Source organism: Phyllostomus hastatus, unplaced genomic scaffold (assembly GCF_019186645.2).
Source record: "Phyllostomus hastatus isolate PE091 unplaced genomic scaffold, TTU_PhHast_1.1 phas_scaffold_93, whole genome shotgun sequence".
Taxonomy (NCBI): Eukaryota; Metazoa; Chordata; class Mammalia; order Chiroptera; family Phyllostomidae; genus Phyllostomus; species Phyllostomus hastatus.
Window position 1 is genome coordinate 23,609,459 of NW_025334042.1, and position 17,367 is coordinate 23,626,825.

The 17,367-nt window shown below is 34.8% G+C and overlaps 1 protein-coding gene across 1 annotated transcript in view; it reads left to right on the forward strand.

The window, feature by feature from the left end:
- Positions 1–16,819, forward strand: part of RPAP3 (RNA polymerase II associated protein 3) — a 30,790-nt gene extending 13,971 nt beyond the window's left edge. The window contains exons 8-17 of the mRNA XM_045830099.1: positions 490–615; positions 1,400–1,527; positions 4,652–4,773; positions 6,303–6,373; positions 6,489–6,590; positions 9,863–10,101; positions 11,322–11,508; positions 13,361–13,458; positions 13,943–14,043; positions 16,642–16,819. Of these exons, the coding sequence (XP_045686055.1) occupies positions 490–615; positions 1,400–1,527; positions 4,652–4,773; positions 6,303–6,373; positions 6,489–6,590; positions 9,863–10,101; positions 11,322–11,508; positions 13,361–13,458; positions 13,943–14,043; positions 16,642–16,727 (1,260 nt within the window). The 3' untranslated portion in view covers positions 16,728–16,819. The remainder of the gene's footprint in view (positions 1–489; positions 616–1,399; positions 1,528–4,651; positions 4,774–6,302; positions 6,374–6,488; positions 6,591–9,862; positions 10,102–11,321; positions 11,509–13,360; positions 13,459–13,942; positions 14,044–16,641) is intronic.
- The last annotated feature ends 548 nt before the right edge of the window (positions 16,820–17,367 follow it).

The following is a 17,367-nucleotide window of genomic DNA, read 5'->3' on the forward strand; positions in this document are numbered from 1 at the left end:
AAAAGTGATGATGATTGGGAAAAATCTGCTTTTAAATATTGCCATTATTTATTGCACATAAAATCTGTTGGTAAATATATCAATTTGTTTATAATTGTGAACTGTATTGTATATTTTTGTATTTTGTCCTAGATTAAATAATGGCTATGAAAATTAAATTTGAGAAATTTGGTGATGTAGTTCTAATTACCTATTTTAGTTTTGAAAATAGTTCTTAGAACAGTACCTTGTTTGTAGAAATTCAATAAATACTTGTTGAATAAATAAGTGAATACCTACATTCAGTGGATACTACTTATTTTAATTGCAATAAGATGCACATTAAAGTTATTATCTTTTTTTAATAAGTAGAAAGACTTTGAATTAGTAAAAATGTTATTTTGAGAAATGTGACAGAAATTCTAATATGCTTTAGTGGTCTAGTGTTTTAGAGTCAAATATATATGCATCTTGCATTACTTGTTTCAGTTTAGCTGCTCTGTCTCCTAGGCTTTACCATCCAAAGAAAACTCGCAACCACAGGAAGCCGACATGGTGATTAAGTCAACCGAAGGAGAGAAGAAGCAAGTTGAAGAGCAGCAGAATAAGCAGCAGGCCATTTCAGAGAAAGATCTGGTAATCCAGAGTTCCAACATGTATATCTTTTGCTGAGTTTACTCTTAGTTTCTTATATATTAGTTAAGTTTCTCTTTTCTCTCCTATTATACTAAAATTATTTTTCAGTAGGAACTAAAAGTAAGTATAATAAAACTTTTGAATTAAACTATTAATTCAAAATTTGAGTAATTGATGACTTAATACATAATTTTTAAAAAAGCATTTAATTTGGGGGAACAAATTACTTATGAGCATTTTAACATATATTTACATGTGGTTATAAATTTAACAGAAATAAATTATCATTCATTCTTATTTATAATTCTTTTTTTTATTAGTTCATACTAAACTATTTCTGATAAAAAAATCCAGTAGAAATCCTGAGTTGAGATTTATATATTTATAGCTTTCAAGGACCCACAGAGGACCCTAGTAAATAGTTATGGAATGATTATTGATTGTGATTTACCTGACTTTGATTATAAATAAATGTTACAATAAAATCTAGTATACATATTTCAATGCAGTTTTTTTTAAGATTTTATTTATTTATTTTTAGAGAGGGAAGGGAGGGAGAAAGAGAGAGAGAGAGAGAGAAACATCAATGTGCGGTTGCTGGGGGCCATGGCCTACAACCCAGGCATGTGCCCTGACTGGAAATCGAACCTGCGATGCTTTGGTTCGCAGCCTGTGCTCAATCCACTGAGCTACACCAGCCAGGGCAGTGTTTCTTAAGATTTGAATTCAACTAATTTTTGGGGTATGTTTTCATCCTTTTCCATACTTTTATCCAAAATGATAGGGGAATGGATTTTTCAAAGAGGGAAAATATGAAAGAGCAATTGAATGCTATACTCGAGGAATAGCAGCAGATGGCACTAATGCCCTTCTTCCAGCTAACAGAGCAATGGCCTATCTGAAGATTCAGAAGTAAGTATTGGTTACATTTAATGCTTTTCAGGATGAAAATGAAATTTACCATAAATTGGCATATTGGATAAATAAATTAAAATGTATTTACTCTTAAGCATTAAAGTTAAAATGAGAGGGGGAGAGAGAGAAAGGCAGTGTGTGTGTGTCATAGTACGTATAAAGTAAATTTACTCTTGTAAATGATTTCCACTTTAATAGTCTGGCATTACACAGTTTAATGCTTTTTAAATTTCTTTATGCATGTTATTCTGAATTAGTGATTTGAAAATATTTTTAACCTTATAATCCTTTGGGCAAAGTCTCATCTGGAAGTGTTTTTTTGTATACACACACACAATGCAAAAGGGAATTGCTGTCATGGAAACGACTAGTTGATTATATATGCAGCTAAAACTTGGTCCTGTGATAGTCACCAGCTGTTTCTGGATACACTCAGAGGTTCCAGGTTGGGCATTCAGCAAGATAATATCTGATGGCAGAAACTGTCTTACATTTCTTTGTATCTTTCGTAATAATACTTCACACACTAGTGACAGAATTTTTTTAAGGCTATAAGTATTATAAATAGGCATTTTAAACTTCTTTGTGCCGTGGACCCCTTTGGCTACATTACGAACCTTTCTCAGAATAAGTTTTAAATGTTTAATTACACATTTAGGATTATAAAGGAAACCAATTATTTTGAAATAAAGTTTTAAACATGCTAATATTTGCGATGTACATATAAAATTTGCAGTGTATAAAATACATACAGTGGTATGTATACTTTTTAAAAAGCACTACATAATGAGAGAGTACATTTAATATATAGGCAAGTTAAAGTTAAAAATATTTTAAAGACAGTAATATGAAGGCTTGAATAATGACATTAGAATTGGGTGATCTTTGACACACCTTCTACATATTGATTAACCAATAAGTATAGATAAGAAATACTCAGAGAGGAACATCAATGATTATGTTACTAGTGTGATAACATGTGACTTCACTCTGGCATTTGATCACCTGCTAGGGATAGAGTTGCCCAGCTGTTAGCTAGCTACGTTGTAGGAGCATCTGAAACAGGGATGGTACCATCACATTCAAACAGCTAGAAGGTTAAGCTGCTACTGTAATTCTGAAAAGCAGTATTTTGAGATAATCTGCTTTTACTAATGTGGTTTGTTACTATAGTTATAATTGAAAGAAAAGCAAAATTTTATTTAAAAGTTAGTGAAAATAAGGATGTAATATTTATCTCACCCAAGTTGTCAGATCTCTTAAAGGGCCTCATGTTAGGAACCCCTGTTGTAGAAGTAAATTTTGGTTGTATGTTTAACCTCATTGAAACTAACAGACATAACTAGAGATACATTTTTTTGATCAAAGATCATTGTATGTGTTTCTAGCTTATGAAAATGTTGTATTTTTGCTATTTACAAATTGTGCATGATTTAAAAATTGTAAGACCTGGATTCTTAGGTTTGACTCATGCCAAGAATAATACCTTCTAATAAGTGAGAGATGATACTTTATTTATTTACTTATGTATTTATTTTTAATAGTTCATTTTTTGTAGTGTTTTCCATTACTGTTTATCCCCACAATACCCTGTTCCACCTTTATCTCCCCCACAATTACTGCATATATCTGCATTTATATATATAAGAGCTCTGATTTATTTTACTGTTTTAGTTGATGATCACATTAGTATATTATAGCAAGTTAATGGTATATTTTAAGTTAAATATGACTCCTTTTGTATTTTTTTTCTAGTGTATCTTTTAGATTCACACTTAATGCAAAGGTGGATTTTCTGTTCCACATGGTGACTGTTGTCAGGCATTATAGACTAGAGGAGGAATATGAAAAGGGGCAACTTTCCAAACAGGAGTTTGAACTGAACTGATCTAAAGGGGCAGTGAGGTGAAAAAACGCATTGAGTGACCCAGTGGAGGTTCAGAAGCTTAGGAGTGGGAAATTTCATGGTCACTCCTGGAAAGGGCAAGTGGTCTGTACATATTGCAGCTGTCACACAGGGGATAATGGCAAGGATCAGGCTGGAGAGTCAGACAGGCCCCTGGCTTTGTGTTCTGCAAAGGAGCTTGTTTACCCTGGAAAGTGTGGGGGCTATGCAGGTGTCATGAATGGAAGAATGGTCAGGCTGTAGGGTAGAAAATGTGTTGATACAGGCATGGACACACAGACCTTGCTTTCTTGTTGAGAAGTGAATTAAAGAATTCAGAGATGTCTAAGTTACTAGAAGATCTGGTTTTATTCATATGAGGTCTTGTTTTGAGGGTAGAATAGTATTCACTTAGGCCTTGGGGAGAATGTAATCATAAGAGATTGTTTAAAAAATATTTTTATTATGAAAGTTTTCAAACTTTATGTACCAAATCATGTAGTTTCATAAAGCTATGCCTTCTTTTGTCATACTTATTTCAGCTTTCCCCCACCCTGAATTATTGTAAATAGTTGCAAACATTATGACATTTCATCCCTAAAGGATAATTCATACATAACCACAGTACTGTTATCATGCCAAATAAATTTACAATAATTCATTAATGTCATTTTAATGTATAAGAGGGTCTCAAGTTTTTGTGTTTTAGCTCTTCTTAGCTGCCTGTTATAGAGCAGTACCTAGTCAGACCGAGTTGATGGGTTGCATGGCTGAGTAGAATTTATGGATAAAGCGTCAGATGTTATACTCTGACACATAATGTTTTGTGTGGGTTGTTTTTCCTTAGATGATGTGTACTACAGGTAAATATTAATGACGTTTTATTAGAAATTAATGTCGGTTATCATTGTTAACATAGAGCGTGTGCATATTGAGGGCTGGAGGGGAGGTAGACTGCCAGCAGTGCTATTCTTTTGTCTCTTCTGCTCATATTTTACCATCCTAATCCCATCCTTTTCGGACTTTCCTTTAATCTGGTACCTTTCCCCTCCTTACCAGATGCTTCCAAGATTTGGTGACAATATAAAATTTTACAATCACTTTCCCCCCTCAAACACAGAGTTGGGGGTTGGTAATTATAATTAAATGCATGCTTTTTGTATTAGAAACTCAGTCTGTATGAAGTTTTTCTGTAGGCTGTGTTTTTTCAGTTGGTAATTATATCATGTTTAATAGATATGAAGAGGCTGAAAATGACTGCACACAAGCTATTTTATTAGATGGCTCGTATTCTAAAGCTTTTGCCAGAAGAGGAACTGCAAGAACATTTTTGGGAAAGTTAAATGAGGCCAAACAAGGTATGACTCTCGGAACATCTGGCATTCACTCACTCATCCTGATGAGATTCCCAAGTTACAGAAGCAGGTTGTGCAGCTTTTCCATGGTTCAAGGTTACAGAACTTGCAGAAGTACATTTTCTTTCATAATTTAGGTCATAAACAGGTGGGCAGATTTGAGGGAATGCAGCTTCTGTAGTAGACTGATTATCTTTTAATAACATATAGTGTACTCTGGCTAGTTGCCAGTCGAAATGAATGAAAGATTTGAACTATAGGTGAGAAGGAAAAAAGCAAGAACAAGGCAAGAATGAAAGGGAAGGGAACCAGCAGCTAGGGTACAGGATAATGTGAGGTCTGTAGTGATGCCTCCTCCCCATTTTTCTTGATACTAGCTATATGTTTTGTTTTTTTTAAAGATTTATTTATTTATTTTTTAGAGGGGAAGGGAGGGAGAAAGAGAGGGAGGGAAACATCAATGTGCATTTGCCTCTTGCGTGCCTTCTACTGGGAACCTGGCCTGCAACCCAGGCATGTGCCTTAACTAGGAATTGAACCAGTGACCCTTTGTTTCACAGACCAGCACTCAATCCATTGAGCCACACCAGCCAGGGCAGTTATATGTTCTTTTATTGTTCCATGATCTGCCTTTTTAAGTATTCATTAGTCTTTTTGAAGAACCTACTTGTTTCTGTTGTGTATGTTTTCTGTTTTATTTCTGCTCTTTATTTTCTTCCTTCAGCTGTCTTCAGGTTTACGAGTAATTTGCTGTTTTTTAAACTTTTTAACAACAGTACTTAGATAACTGTTTTTCAGTCTTCTTTCTTGATATGTGCATTTAAATCTGTCAGTTTCTCTCTAAGCCTGGCTTCAGCTGTAGCCCATGCATTTGTTCATTATGGTAGAATACACATAAAATTTACTGTTCTAACCATATTGAGTACATTCACCTTGTGCAACCATCACCATTATCCATCTCCAGAACTTTTTCATCATTTCATTCTGAAAATTGTACTCATTCAACAATAACTCTCCATTCTCTTTCTCCAGCCCCTGGTAGTCACTGTTGTACTTCCTATCCCTGACTGACTATCTAAGGTACTTCATATAAGTAGAATCATACAGTGTTTTGTCGTTTTGCGTCTAGCTTATTTCACTTAGTATACTGTCTTCAAGGTTCATCCTTTCATCCATGTCGTAGCATGTATCACAATTCAGTTCCTTTTTAAGGCTGAATAATATTTCATCATATGGAAATATCTTAGATTCTGTATTACCATGCCATTTGTTAACAGTGGGAACTTTGGATGACCTCTAGGCCTCAGTTGTATCATCGGTAAAGTGGGGTTTTAGTGAGGGATATATGAGAATTCATACAAAAGCAGCACTCAGTAAATGTTAGTTCTTGTTATCGCTCACCTGTTTCCTAGCATCCTGAGTAAAGCTTCTTGAGATAAACATGGGATTACTTAACTAACTAAATATATCATGTCTTGAACTTTATAAAGTGTTTTCACTAGTTTATTATATTTCTTAAAAATTCATTTTAGATTTTGAAACTGTTTTACTTCTGGAACCTGGAAATAAGCAAGCAGTAACTGAACTTTCCAAAATTAAAAAGGTAATTAATTTTTTTCACCAAAATATGCTTTTATTTTCTGCAACATAAACACATTTATTTGTTGCATAATTAATGATAATATTTTTATTCTCATGATTACAAATTTATTTTCAAGGAATTAATTGAGAAAGGACACTGGGATGATGTCTTTCTCGATTCTACTCAGAGGCAAAACGTGATAAAACCCATTGATAATCCACCTCGTCTTGGATCAACTGTAAGTAAAGCAGCTTTGTATCAGTGTATTAGAGATAGGAGATAGAAGCTGTTGAATTAATTTCTTAACAGAAACGTTGAAATCTCTTCCTAGGGCCATGTTTAGAATATTTAAAAAAATACTTTTTAGGATTATTGATGTAATAATGTTGAGGGGGGAAATCGAGCTATTGAGAGTTCTGGGGTAACTTTTAAAGTGCCTTCAGTTTTTAATACCTTACATTTAAATGTTTCTACATATTTTCTCATATTAAAGGGATTTAAAGCAGCTTTACATTTTGTAATACTTAAGAATGTTTTATTCTTATTCTTATTTGAGATTGGGATTGTATTATAATAGTTTTCCATCTCATGTGGAGTTAGGTCTAAAAATCAGCACTTAGGCAAAATCTTGTATAGGCAAGATTGTGTTTTAAAATATGTACTACACATTGTTTTTGGTATACCATACTGTTTTTCATTAAGTCTAATAACAAAGCTAAGTTTTTTTCCTGCAATGTTGGAACAAAAAGAGTAGCTGGCATGAATTCAGAAGTTTGTCTTGTGCTAAACTTTAAAAATTGAACTCATTTAAGGCAACTATATAATGTGACTCTAAGGTAGTTTCCATCATTGACATAGTCTTAGATATTATATATATGTATTTGAGAGGTAAAATACATACAGAAAAGTACACAAGATAAATTAAGATTTAAAAAATAATTATAAAGTGAACACCCATGAGACTACCAACCTGGTCAAAAAATTGGAAGGCATCAGTGCCCTCCCCCGCTCCCGAAATTTCCCCACAGGCTCCTCACTGGTAATGATCCTCTCCCTGCCCCTGAGGAATAACCGTTACGCGTGGATGTTGCTTTGAGAGAAATAACAACTATAAGAAATCAGAGCAGATATTTTTATTCTATTTTTTATGAAGAAAGGAAGAGAGGCAAAACATGTTTTAATTAATTGTTTTGCCAAGTTCATATTTCATAATAGTAGCAGATGGATGAATCCTTAGTTTAATACCTTTCCACTGTTCTTCCCCCCCACCCTCACTGTTCTAATTGTGACTTTATTCTTGAATTTTCTGAGACAATACTTGTTTCATATATCAGGCATAAATCTAGTTGCTTTCATAAGTTATATTCATTTTCTATTCTTTTCAGTAAAGGTGATTAAATGTTTAATTAAATGTGATTTAAATTTCTACATCTTTGTAAGACTTCTTCACAAAAATGAATTCACAGGTTTTAAGAAAGCCTTGGCAGACTTTCCTGTCTGTACTTATAAAGACATTGACATGTTATATATCAAATATCAGTATATGTAATGTCTCGTGGCCAAGATACTTTCAGAAGCTTTTACAAATCTGTGGGGTTCTCTTCTCCCTCACTTTAAAAATCATTTTATGTTAATAGTTGTGAGGATGCAACATGAATTTAGTCTCTTGTGGCACAATTTCAAAACAAAACACCTCTATGAAATGAGAGATCTGGGGTAAACCATTCTATAAGCGATCTAACATGAACAAAATTATTAGTAGAAAAGGGGAAAATGGCTGTTTATTTTTATAACAGGCCTCCATAATGAAAATGTGGGCATTATTTAAAAACAGAAGGTGCAGTTTGGCATAATGCTTTGGGAGAGTTGATTTGAGTCCCCCTCTTTATGAACTTTCAAATCTTAGGCAAGTTACTCAGTGCCTGTGTGATCCTGTTTCTCAAGTTGAAAATAACTCACAGATTAGTTGAGATCAAAAGAATAATGTCCATTAATACTAAGGCAGTGTCAGGCGAAACAAATGTTAATTTCCTTTTCAGACACACATTTGTGAGTCTACCTGGTCACTGAGGAAACTGGTTAGGAGAAGAAGGGAGTCTGGGAAATAGGGAGTTCTAAGGTTGATTACTTTACCCAAGTGAGAGTCTAGGTCAAGGTAGCCTGTGCTTCAAGGGCTGGCAGCTTGGGAGTACTTTGGGCAAATCTCCAGAGAGGGTGTGGGAAACCATTGATGTAGGTAAGCTAAGCAAGGGCCTGTGGGTCCCTGATAGGGTGGTAGTAAATGAAAGTTTTCCCTGATTGCTTAGTTTCTGCTAAAATGAGTGAATGAATGAATATTTATTATTTTTAATCCTCACCTGAGTGTATGTTTACTGATTTTAGGGGGGCTGGAGGGAGAGAAAGAGAGAAACAGAAACATTGATGTGAGAGAGAACCTTCCATCAGTTGCCTCCCATACTTTCCCTGACCAGGGATCGAACCTGTAACCTAGGTATATGCCCTGACTAGGGATCAAACCCACAGCCTTTTGGTGTATGGGATGACACTCCAACCAACTGAGCCACTTAGCTAGGGCAAAAGTTTTTATATTTATAAGTTTTTGACTTAAGATTGAACTATACAATTAGATTGAACACTTAATAGCATACTGAAGAAAGTTCATTGTTAAAAATAAGCACAGTATGTAAACTTTCAAAGAAATAGAAAATGTTTGACACTGTAATGATTGAAATAGTGAATGCAATTTATTTTACTAAATTAAAAACCATTGTTATGGTCAAATACTTCCTGAGTTTGTAAATATTATTTGGCAAACCTTTAATCCTGGGCTAGTTTTTTCCAGCTGCTGCTTTTATAGAAAATGTGCCTAGGTTTTAATTTTGGTCTGTTTCATATGGAATGCTGATTATTGCCTGGCCTTGTCCTTCTTGCCCTCCATTAGCCCACAATATTGCTGTCAGTTTGGTCATATTTTTTCCTTAGCTTTATTGCCTCTAGGATAAAGTCCAAACTTTTTGACATGGACGCAAATCCCTTCATTAGCTGTTCTTAAGGAATCTTGCTTGCATTCTTTGTCTCCATCACTCCTCCCTTTGCACCACCCCCGCTGGACTTAACACCTTCTCACTGACCATACCGTAATTATCTCCCACACTGCTATTCTTGTGTACTTTTTCTGTGAGGTCTTGGCTAATGCCAGTATTTATTATTTTCGTCTGTGTTCTCTTAGAGTTTTGTCCTTTCACCTTTTATGGTGTGTCTCCCATTGCCTTGTTCTTATTTACGTATACATATGCTTTCCCCCATTTAGACCAATGTATAGTGGATGCTATGCATCTTTTTATTTGTATTCTCAGGCAGAGCATGACTCCTAAGTCTGTTTAGCCATCAAGTGGAATTTACTTACAATTAGGACATTAGCTGTAAGAACACTGCAACCTTTTAATTTATAACCCTAAAATAGAAAACCTTTATGTATTGATTTAAGGAATTGATTTTTAATTGTTTTAGAAGCCACTAAAGAAGGTTATTATTGAAGAAACTGGTCATTTGGTACAGACTGTTGATGTGCCAGATAGCACTACTGCTGCTGCTCCAGAGAGGAATCCTGTTAATCTAGCAAATGTAACAGCAACCACAAACACTGCAAGTAAGAAGAGTTCAAGCCAGGATGACCTGTTGCCCACAAGTGATATTCCAAAAGCAAAAGTATTGAAAACAGAAGAAATCAGTGATACTTCAGCCCAGGAGTAAGTGGAAATACTCTTATTTGATAATCTCTAGAATTGTAAAGCCAGATCCAGGATATAGTAATTCCCCTAGAAAATTGATATTATCAATGAGAGTTTTGGTTTGTAGTAATCATTGTAATTTTTTCAACTGTCCAACTTCACTTTCTAGTTTTTCTTTTTTGTTTGTTCTTTTCAGAGATGTTTTGCATAAGGAGTGCTCACTGTTCCTTTACTGTTGTGGGGAAGTCAGAGATCATAAGAAACTGTCTTTAACAAATTGACTTCGTTCATTTTTTTCTAGAACATTAGTATATTGTTTCACTTCTTTTAAAATTTTTAAAAAGATTTTATTTATTTATTTTTAGAGGGGAAGGGAGGGAGAAAGAGAGGGAGAGAAACATCAGTGTGTGGCTGCCTCTTTCGTGGCCCCTACCAGGGACCTGGCCTGCAACCCAGACATGTGCCCTGACTGGGAATTGAACCAGTGACCCCTTGTTTTGCAGGCCTGTGTTCAATTCACTGAGCCACAACAGCCAGGGCATACTTCTTAATTCAGCAAAAAAATTAATTTATTAAAAGGAAGATTCTAAAAAAATGTAGAATTCAGGCATTAACATCACTCCAGCCATTCATACTTAAGATTATTTGTGAGCTGTTTAAATTTTGTTTGGAATTTTTAAAATTAGTCACGTGTTTCCTTAATGATGAGAATAGGAAAATATAGAGTAGGTTTGTTTGGGGTATTGAAACTTCATTCATATATTCTGCATTGCACTCAATCCTATTGGAAATTTTTTTTAAGCTTTGAATTTTTAGTAGTAGTTCTGTTTAAAGTGACAGTATGGATTGTGGGAAAATACTAAATAGGTATGTTTTTTTCTTTCTCCTAAAGGAGGAAGTATTTCTTCCTTCTCAGAATATCTTTTTTGAATCTGATAATTCATATTTCTGAAAGGTTGAGTTGTAAGTGTATGTGATGCAATAATGCAGTGTATAGAAATGATGTGCTCAAAAGGTGGCCAGGCTAATAGCCCAACAGATTGCAGAGGCATAATCTGTCTTGCAAAAAAATATATTGCCAGCCAAAATATATTGCCAGCTATTTACTATTAGAATGTAAATAGATAAGGCAATATTAATAAAATCAGAAATTTAAAAGTCTCTATTGATGTTTTCTTATATAAGCTTTGACTAATTTTGGTTCTTTTCAATTGTTTGATGTCTTTGAAATATTTCAGACCTCGAGTTAATTTGAAACCGGATGTATGTCAGTCTTTCAGTGAGAAGATTTCTATAGAGGTAGACAAAATACCTGCTCAGTTTATCACAACTGTTCTTCCTCCAGTTCCTGCAAACTCCTTTCAGCTTGAATCTGATTTTAGACAACTGAAAAGTTCTCCAGATATGTTATATCAGTATTTGAAGGTAAGAAAGAAGAAGCTAGTAGTTCTGTTGTAAATAAAAGGTCAAAGAACGTCTTTGTCATTATATAAGCCGGGACCCAGAAAACCCCAAATTTATCTTCTAGAGGGCAGGCCTTGCACTGCACTCAAGCCTGTACAGCAGTACAGGCTTCCCCCCGCTAGGTGAGTGTTCTAGGACCCCATCTGCATCAGTGCACCAGGTGGTGATGTCAGGAGAGGCTGTGTTCAACTTCAGTGAATTTTTTTTGAAGACTCTTCAGTGCATTTGCCCATTTCGTGATGGGTGATTTTACGAGCTCACCTGCCCACACTACACTGAGTGTCAGCAGTTTTTGACCAAAAATGGTGTGACCCCCATGCCCACCCCCCATACACCTGATGATCTCACCCTGAGTGACTGTTTTTGTTTCCCAGAGTGAAAAAAGTCCTCAAAGGGAAATGTTTTGCTGATGTGGAAGAGGTGAAACAAAACTGTGTCTAAAGCACTAAAGGGTATCAAAATCCACAAGGTCAAAAACTGTTTTGAACAGTGGGAAAAAAGTCTCGATTAGGTGTATTGCATCAAATGGAAAGTAATTTGAGGGTGACTGAAGTTTAAACATGTAAGAATAAATACACAATTTTTTATAAATAAATTCCATTCTTCGGGTCCCCCCTTATATAATAATAGTTGCTTTTTGTGTAATACGATTGTAGAAAATGCTTTTATTCACCCTTTCCTGACACATAGATCACCCTGGCCAGACCATTTTAAGTATTTGCAACCAGGAAACTTTTGGAAGTAGGTTCTTTTTTGAACTCTCTTCTCTAAAAGTAGCTTAATCTGATTTCATATATCATAATTTCAACTTAATTCTTCATCCTTCAGGATGGGAAAAAAAACTAAAATACATTGAATACCTTCTTTGTGCAAGGTAATGCATGCAATATTTAGACAATCATTCTCCTCAAAATGAATTTTTATTTGCTCTAAGAAAAAGAATAAAATCAGGAAATTTACTGAATAATGGATTAACAGTTTTTCTCCAGTGTAATTATAGTAATACTCCCTTATAATTATGCAGTATACAGTTATTTCCAAATATATATTATCTCATATAATTTTATTTTAATTTTTTAAAAGATTTTATTTATTTATTTTTAGAGAGAGGGGAAGGGCAGGAGAGAAGGAGAGAAACATCAGTGTGTGGTTGTCTCTCTTGCACCCCCTACTGGGGCCCTGGCTTGCAACCCAGGCATGTGCCCTGACTGGGAATTGAACCAGTGACTCTTTGGTTCACAGGCCAGCACTCAATCCACTCAGCTACACTAGCCAGGACCATATAATTTTATTTTTTAAACTCTCCATTTTTATTGCCCCTTTAGAGCTCTCAAATTTCCTGTCTCTCTCAGGGTGGTGTGCATCTCTCTCTTCATGAGGTTTTTCTGTGACTTGTACGGAGTGATTATCTTACAGTGCCTCTGACCTTCTTTCCTCTATCATTAATTACATTTCGGTGTGACCTGCTGCCCCAGTAACTCTAATGCATAGTAATTATTCTTTTTTTTTTTGAAGATTTTCTTTATTTATTTTTAGGGAGAGGGGAAAGGAGGGAGAAAAGAGAGGGAGAGAAATATATGATGTGTGAGGGAAATGGCAATCAGTTGTCTCTCTCACACCGCCAACAGAACCCAGGCATGTGCCCTGACTGAACTGGCAACCTTTTCGTTCTGCAGACTGATGCTTAATCCACTGAGCCACATTAGCCAGGGCATAGTAGTTATTCTTTACTATATTCACCTAAGCAGTTATTATATAAGTAATTTATATGTGAATGTTGCCATAATTTAATTTTCTAACTTTTTTTCCCCAGAAAATTGAACCATCCTTGTATCCTAAGTTGTTTCAGAAAAATCTAGATCCAGATGTATTCAATCAAATCATTAAAATTCTACATGACTTTTACATTGAGTAAGTTGAAATTTTTTTAGTTATACTTGCATGTTGTACTGCTATGCGATTTCTAGTGGTTTGGGAAATTGTTTTGATATTATTACTACATTCTGTGTAGCAGAATTAGTTCTCTAGTAAATTTTACTATAGCAGAAGTTGTAAAGAGATGATAAGTGCAAGCAGTAATAAGAGAAATTATTAAATAGGAGGAAAAAGGACTAATTTTTTTAAAGAAAAATAGGATATGGAAGTGACAAGTGTTAATAGCAGATTAATAACGTCTGTGCTAATCCAGACGTTTATTCACATTTATTCACATTTGAGAATATTATAATTTCTTCAATTGATTTGATAAATTTCTTTATCTGAGCTCTTGAAGACAGTATTCAGGGGAAAAGATAAGTGAAGACCTTATTTATATGTAATTAGACATACTGTGTTAGTAAAGACTTAAATGAGCTGCTTTTAACAGATCACTTGTTTGCTGTTTGGTTTATTTCAGGAAAGAAAAGCCATCACTCATCTTGGAAATTTTACAAAGGCTTTCTGAACTGAAAAGGTTTGACATGGCAGTGATGTTTATGTCAGAACCTGAGAAAAGAAGTAAGTTCTATGATGGAAGCTTTTCCATCTCTCTGTAGTCTTACATCCCTTAATTTTTAAACAAATGATAGCAAACATTTATTGAACGTTTACTATGTCCAAGGTACATCCAATTAAACTTAAATTAATTGTAATTAAATTAAGTAAAATTGAAAATTTTAATCCTGCCAGTAACATTATGAGGTGTTGGTATGATTAGTGTTTTGCATTTACAGAGGAAGAAACTGAGGCACGGAGTGATAAGGGAAGTGGTGAAGGTCATATAGCTAAGGAAGTCAGACCCAAGATTTAAACGTAGGCAGTCCCGGTCTGGAGCCTGGCCTGTTCTATGTGAAAATGCAGTAATAACAGAATGGTTGGGCTCCTGCCATCATGGAATATGTAAAGGCTCCCTGCTACGTGGGGCATAACTGGGCGTGGGTGCACTGGAAATCTAACCCCTTCTGTGAGAGCATATTTCCTTGACTTTATTTGGTTTAAGCCCAATTCTCAAAGAAATGCAGGATTCAGTTAGATGGAGTGGGTAGGGAAGAGTTTTAGACCGAGGGAATGATGTGTTCTGAGGCTCTGAAGCAGGAAAGAGCCAACTGAGTTTCAAAAAATTAAGAGAAGTGCAGTGTGGCTGGATTGTAGAGTTACAGGGGTAAAGAGTGGCAGGTGATGAGCCTGAAGAATTAGATCCCTTATTTTTATATCTCAATCTTTGGCAGAAAGTATCCATTTTGGTAAACCCTAATTTAAATAAGATCAAACTCTGCAGAAACTTCAATTACTTAGAACTTTGGGCTGTACTGTAGTTTTAGGGAAAAGAGAAAAATCATAGAATACCAGAGTACCAGTTTTTTTAAAGATAACAAAAACCTGTACCACTTTCAGATCTCCTAGGTTTAATGTACTCTGGGCTCCTTATTTCTTTATGTTTCCAGCAATGACATTGAATGGGAGAAATGACATTAGTAAGAGAAATACTCTTTATGTTGTACTTAAATTTAGAGAGATTTTTTGAGTTTAAACCAAAAGAAGTTTCTGCTTTAAATTCAGTCAATCAAAAATTATCCCTGAAATTTCCTGAGAACTATTACTCTTACTTATTACTACTCTGATCTTATCTTCTACCACTTTTCTCAGTCACTGTGCCCCACCACACTACTTTGTGTTTTTTTAATATACCAAATTGCCAGAGTTAATTTAGCCTCCAGCACTTTGCATTTGGCTGTTCCCTCAGCCTAGAATGCAGGGTCCAGCTGAAGTAAGGCTTGCTTGAGTTGCTTGTGGTTGGCAGGGTATGTGATTGCCTCTCACGAGATGGACAGCAATTTGAGCATTTCACCTAAAATGTCATATGGTGTGCTTGAGTGTGATATTGTCATGTTACAGAATCACGTGCCTATGATTTTGTAATGAAAAAGGCATTATTTGGGTCGGACCCTGTATCTTCCCACATATCTTCACCTTGCCTGCTTCCTCACTTCATTTAAGTTTCCCCTAACAGATGCCACTCCAGAGATGCCTTTTCTCACCAGCCCTAGTTAAAATAAGTGCCTGCCTACCCTCTCTTGCCACCCTGTGTATTCTTACCCTGCTTTTTTTCCTTTCATAATACATAACTAGCTGATGGTATTTCACGTACATGTTTATTATTTCTCTCCCTAATAGAATGAAAGCTCCATGAGAGCAGGAACTTTGTCTACCCTGTTTTCTAGGCCTTAGGCATAGAACAGTGCTTAGTACCTAATAATCTTTCAGCTTAAGCATGTTGAGTGAATACATTTCCATCTTGCCACCATAATGTGGTAAGTTCAGTTGTACTCAAGGAAATGGGAGTTGGCTCTTCAGACTGACTTTCTGTCTCAGTCGGGTCACCACTGTCCAGTGAATTAAACATGGGAAACACTTATGGTCCTGACATGTAACTGAACATTCAATAAATATTAGCTGCAGTTATCTTCTTTTGTCACAATTATCATTAACAATTATTAGCTAGTTCTAATGTGGAGAAATAGATGAACTATAACAGCAATTTCCAAAGGGATGATTGTGGACCATTCAGTGGTGAGAAATATAAAGATTTTATGTGGTACACAGGAAGATCTGTCAACTCTTCATGGTTATATACTTTGTTTTATTATATATTATACAACTGTATAACTGACCCATCGAACATGATTTTGTAGATATTACTGCTAATTTTCAATTTAGAGTAGTGATACAAAATTTTCTTCTAAAATGATTTAAGTTTGAAAAACAGTTGATGATAATCCTAAGTGTGAGTACACTTGTTAAATACAGTAAAAGTTTTACGAAGCTCAAAATGAATTAAGGTTAATCTGCAAAATTAATGTCATTGAGGTCTTTGGGAAATTTTTTACAACTAAAGCAAAATATTCTGGTAAGAAACATTATTGAATTACTGTATAATTTTCTATTCTCAGGTTGGCTTTTTTAAATATCTGAATTAGAATTTATAAATAATCTTAATGATTATTGCTTCCCAATGTAGAGTATTTTATTTGACACATAAGATCATTCCTTTTAATTTTTTTTCACTGAGTTTTTAAAAATGGAGATTAAAATGGACACTTTTTTTTTCTTTTTCAGTTGTACGTGTATTATTCAATCACATAGAGAAATCAGGATTGAAGGGTAATTCCGTTGAAGAACTCAAGAAAAGATATGATGGTTGATTTCCATTTTTACTGGAATTATTGTCTGACTTTCACTGTACATTTTTTTCTATTGAAATAAAGTGTTTTGTTCTCTTTTTAAGAAAATGAAATCACAGGAAAATACAATCTTTGGATATAAGTTAATTAACTATAAAATGAATCGAGATTTAACTGGTGAGAAATATATTCAAGTAAACTATAAGTCTTTTCTGAAAATAAAGATATAAATGAGGTATACTTGTAAAGATCAGTATTTTATAAGTCATTTACAATGTTGGACGTAGATACATATTTCAGTATCTGTAGATACATTTTGTATTTTCATGAGTTTTGCAAGCGCAATGACAAGGTTGCTTCGTTAGCACATGAGTAAAGTTGTGTTTGTATGGAGGGAGTTGCACAGGTAACTAGACTGGTTCTTTCTAAGACTTTTTAATGTCATTGTGTCAGCTCACTAACAAAACTACTTAGTTGCAGGATATATATTTTTAGTTTTTATGTTGAAAGGAGACTTTCAACTAGACTTTTTTTTTTAAGATTTTATTTAATTTTAGAGAGGGAAGGGAAGGAGATAGGGAGAGAGAGAAACATCAATGTGCGGTTGCTGGGGGCTGTGGCCTGCAACCCAGGCATGTACCCTGACTGGAATTGAACCTGT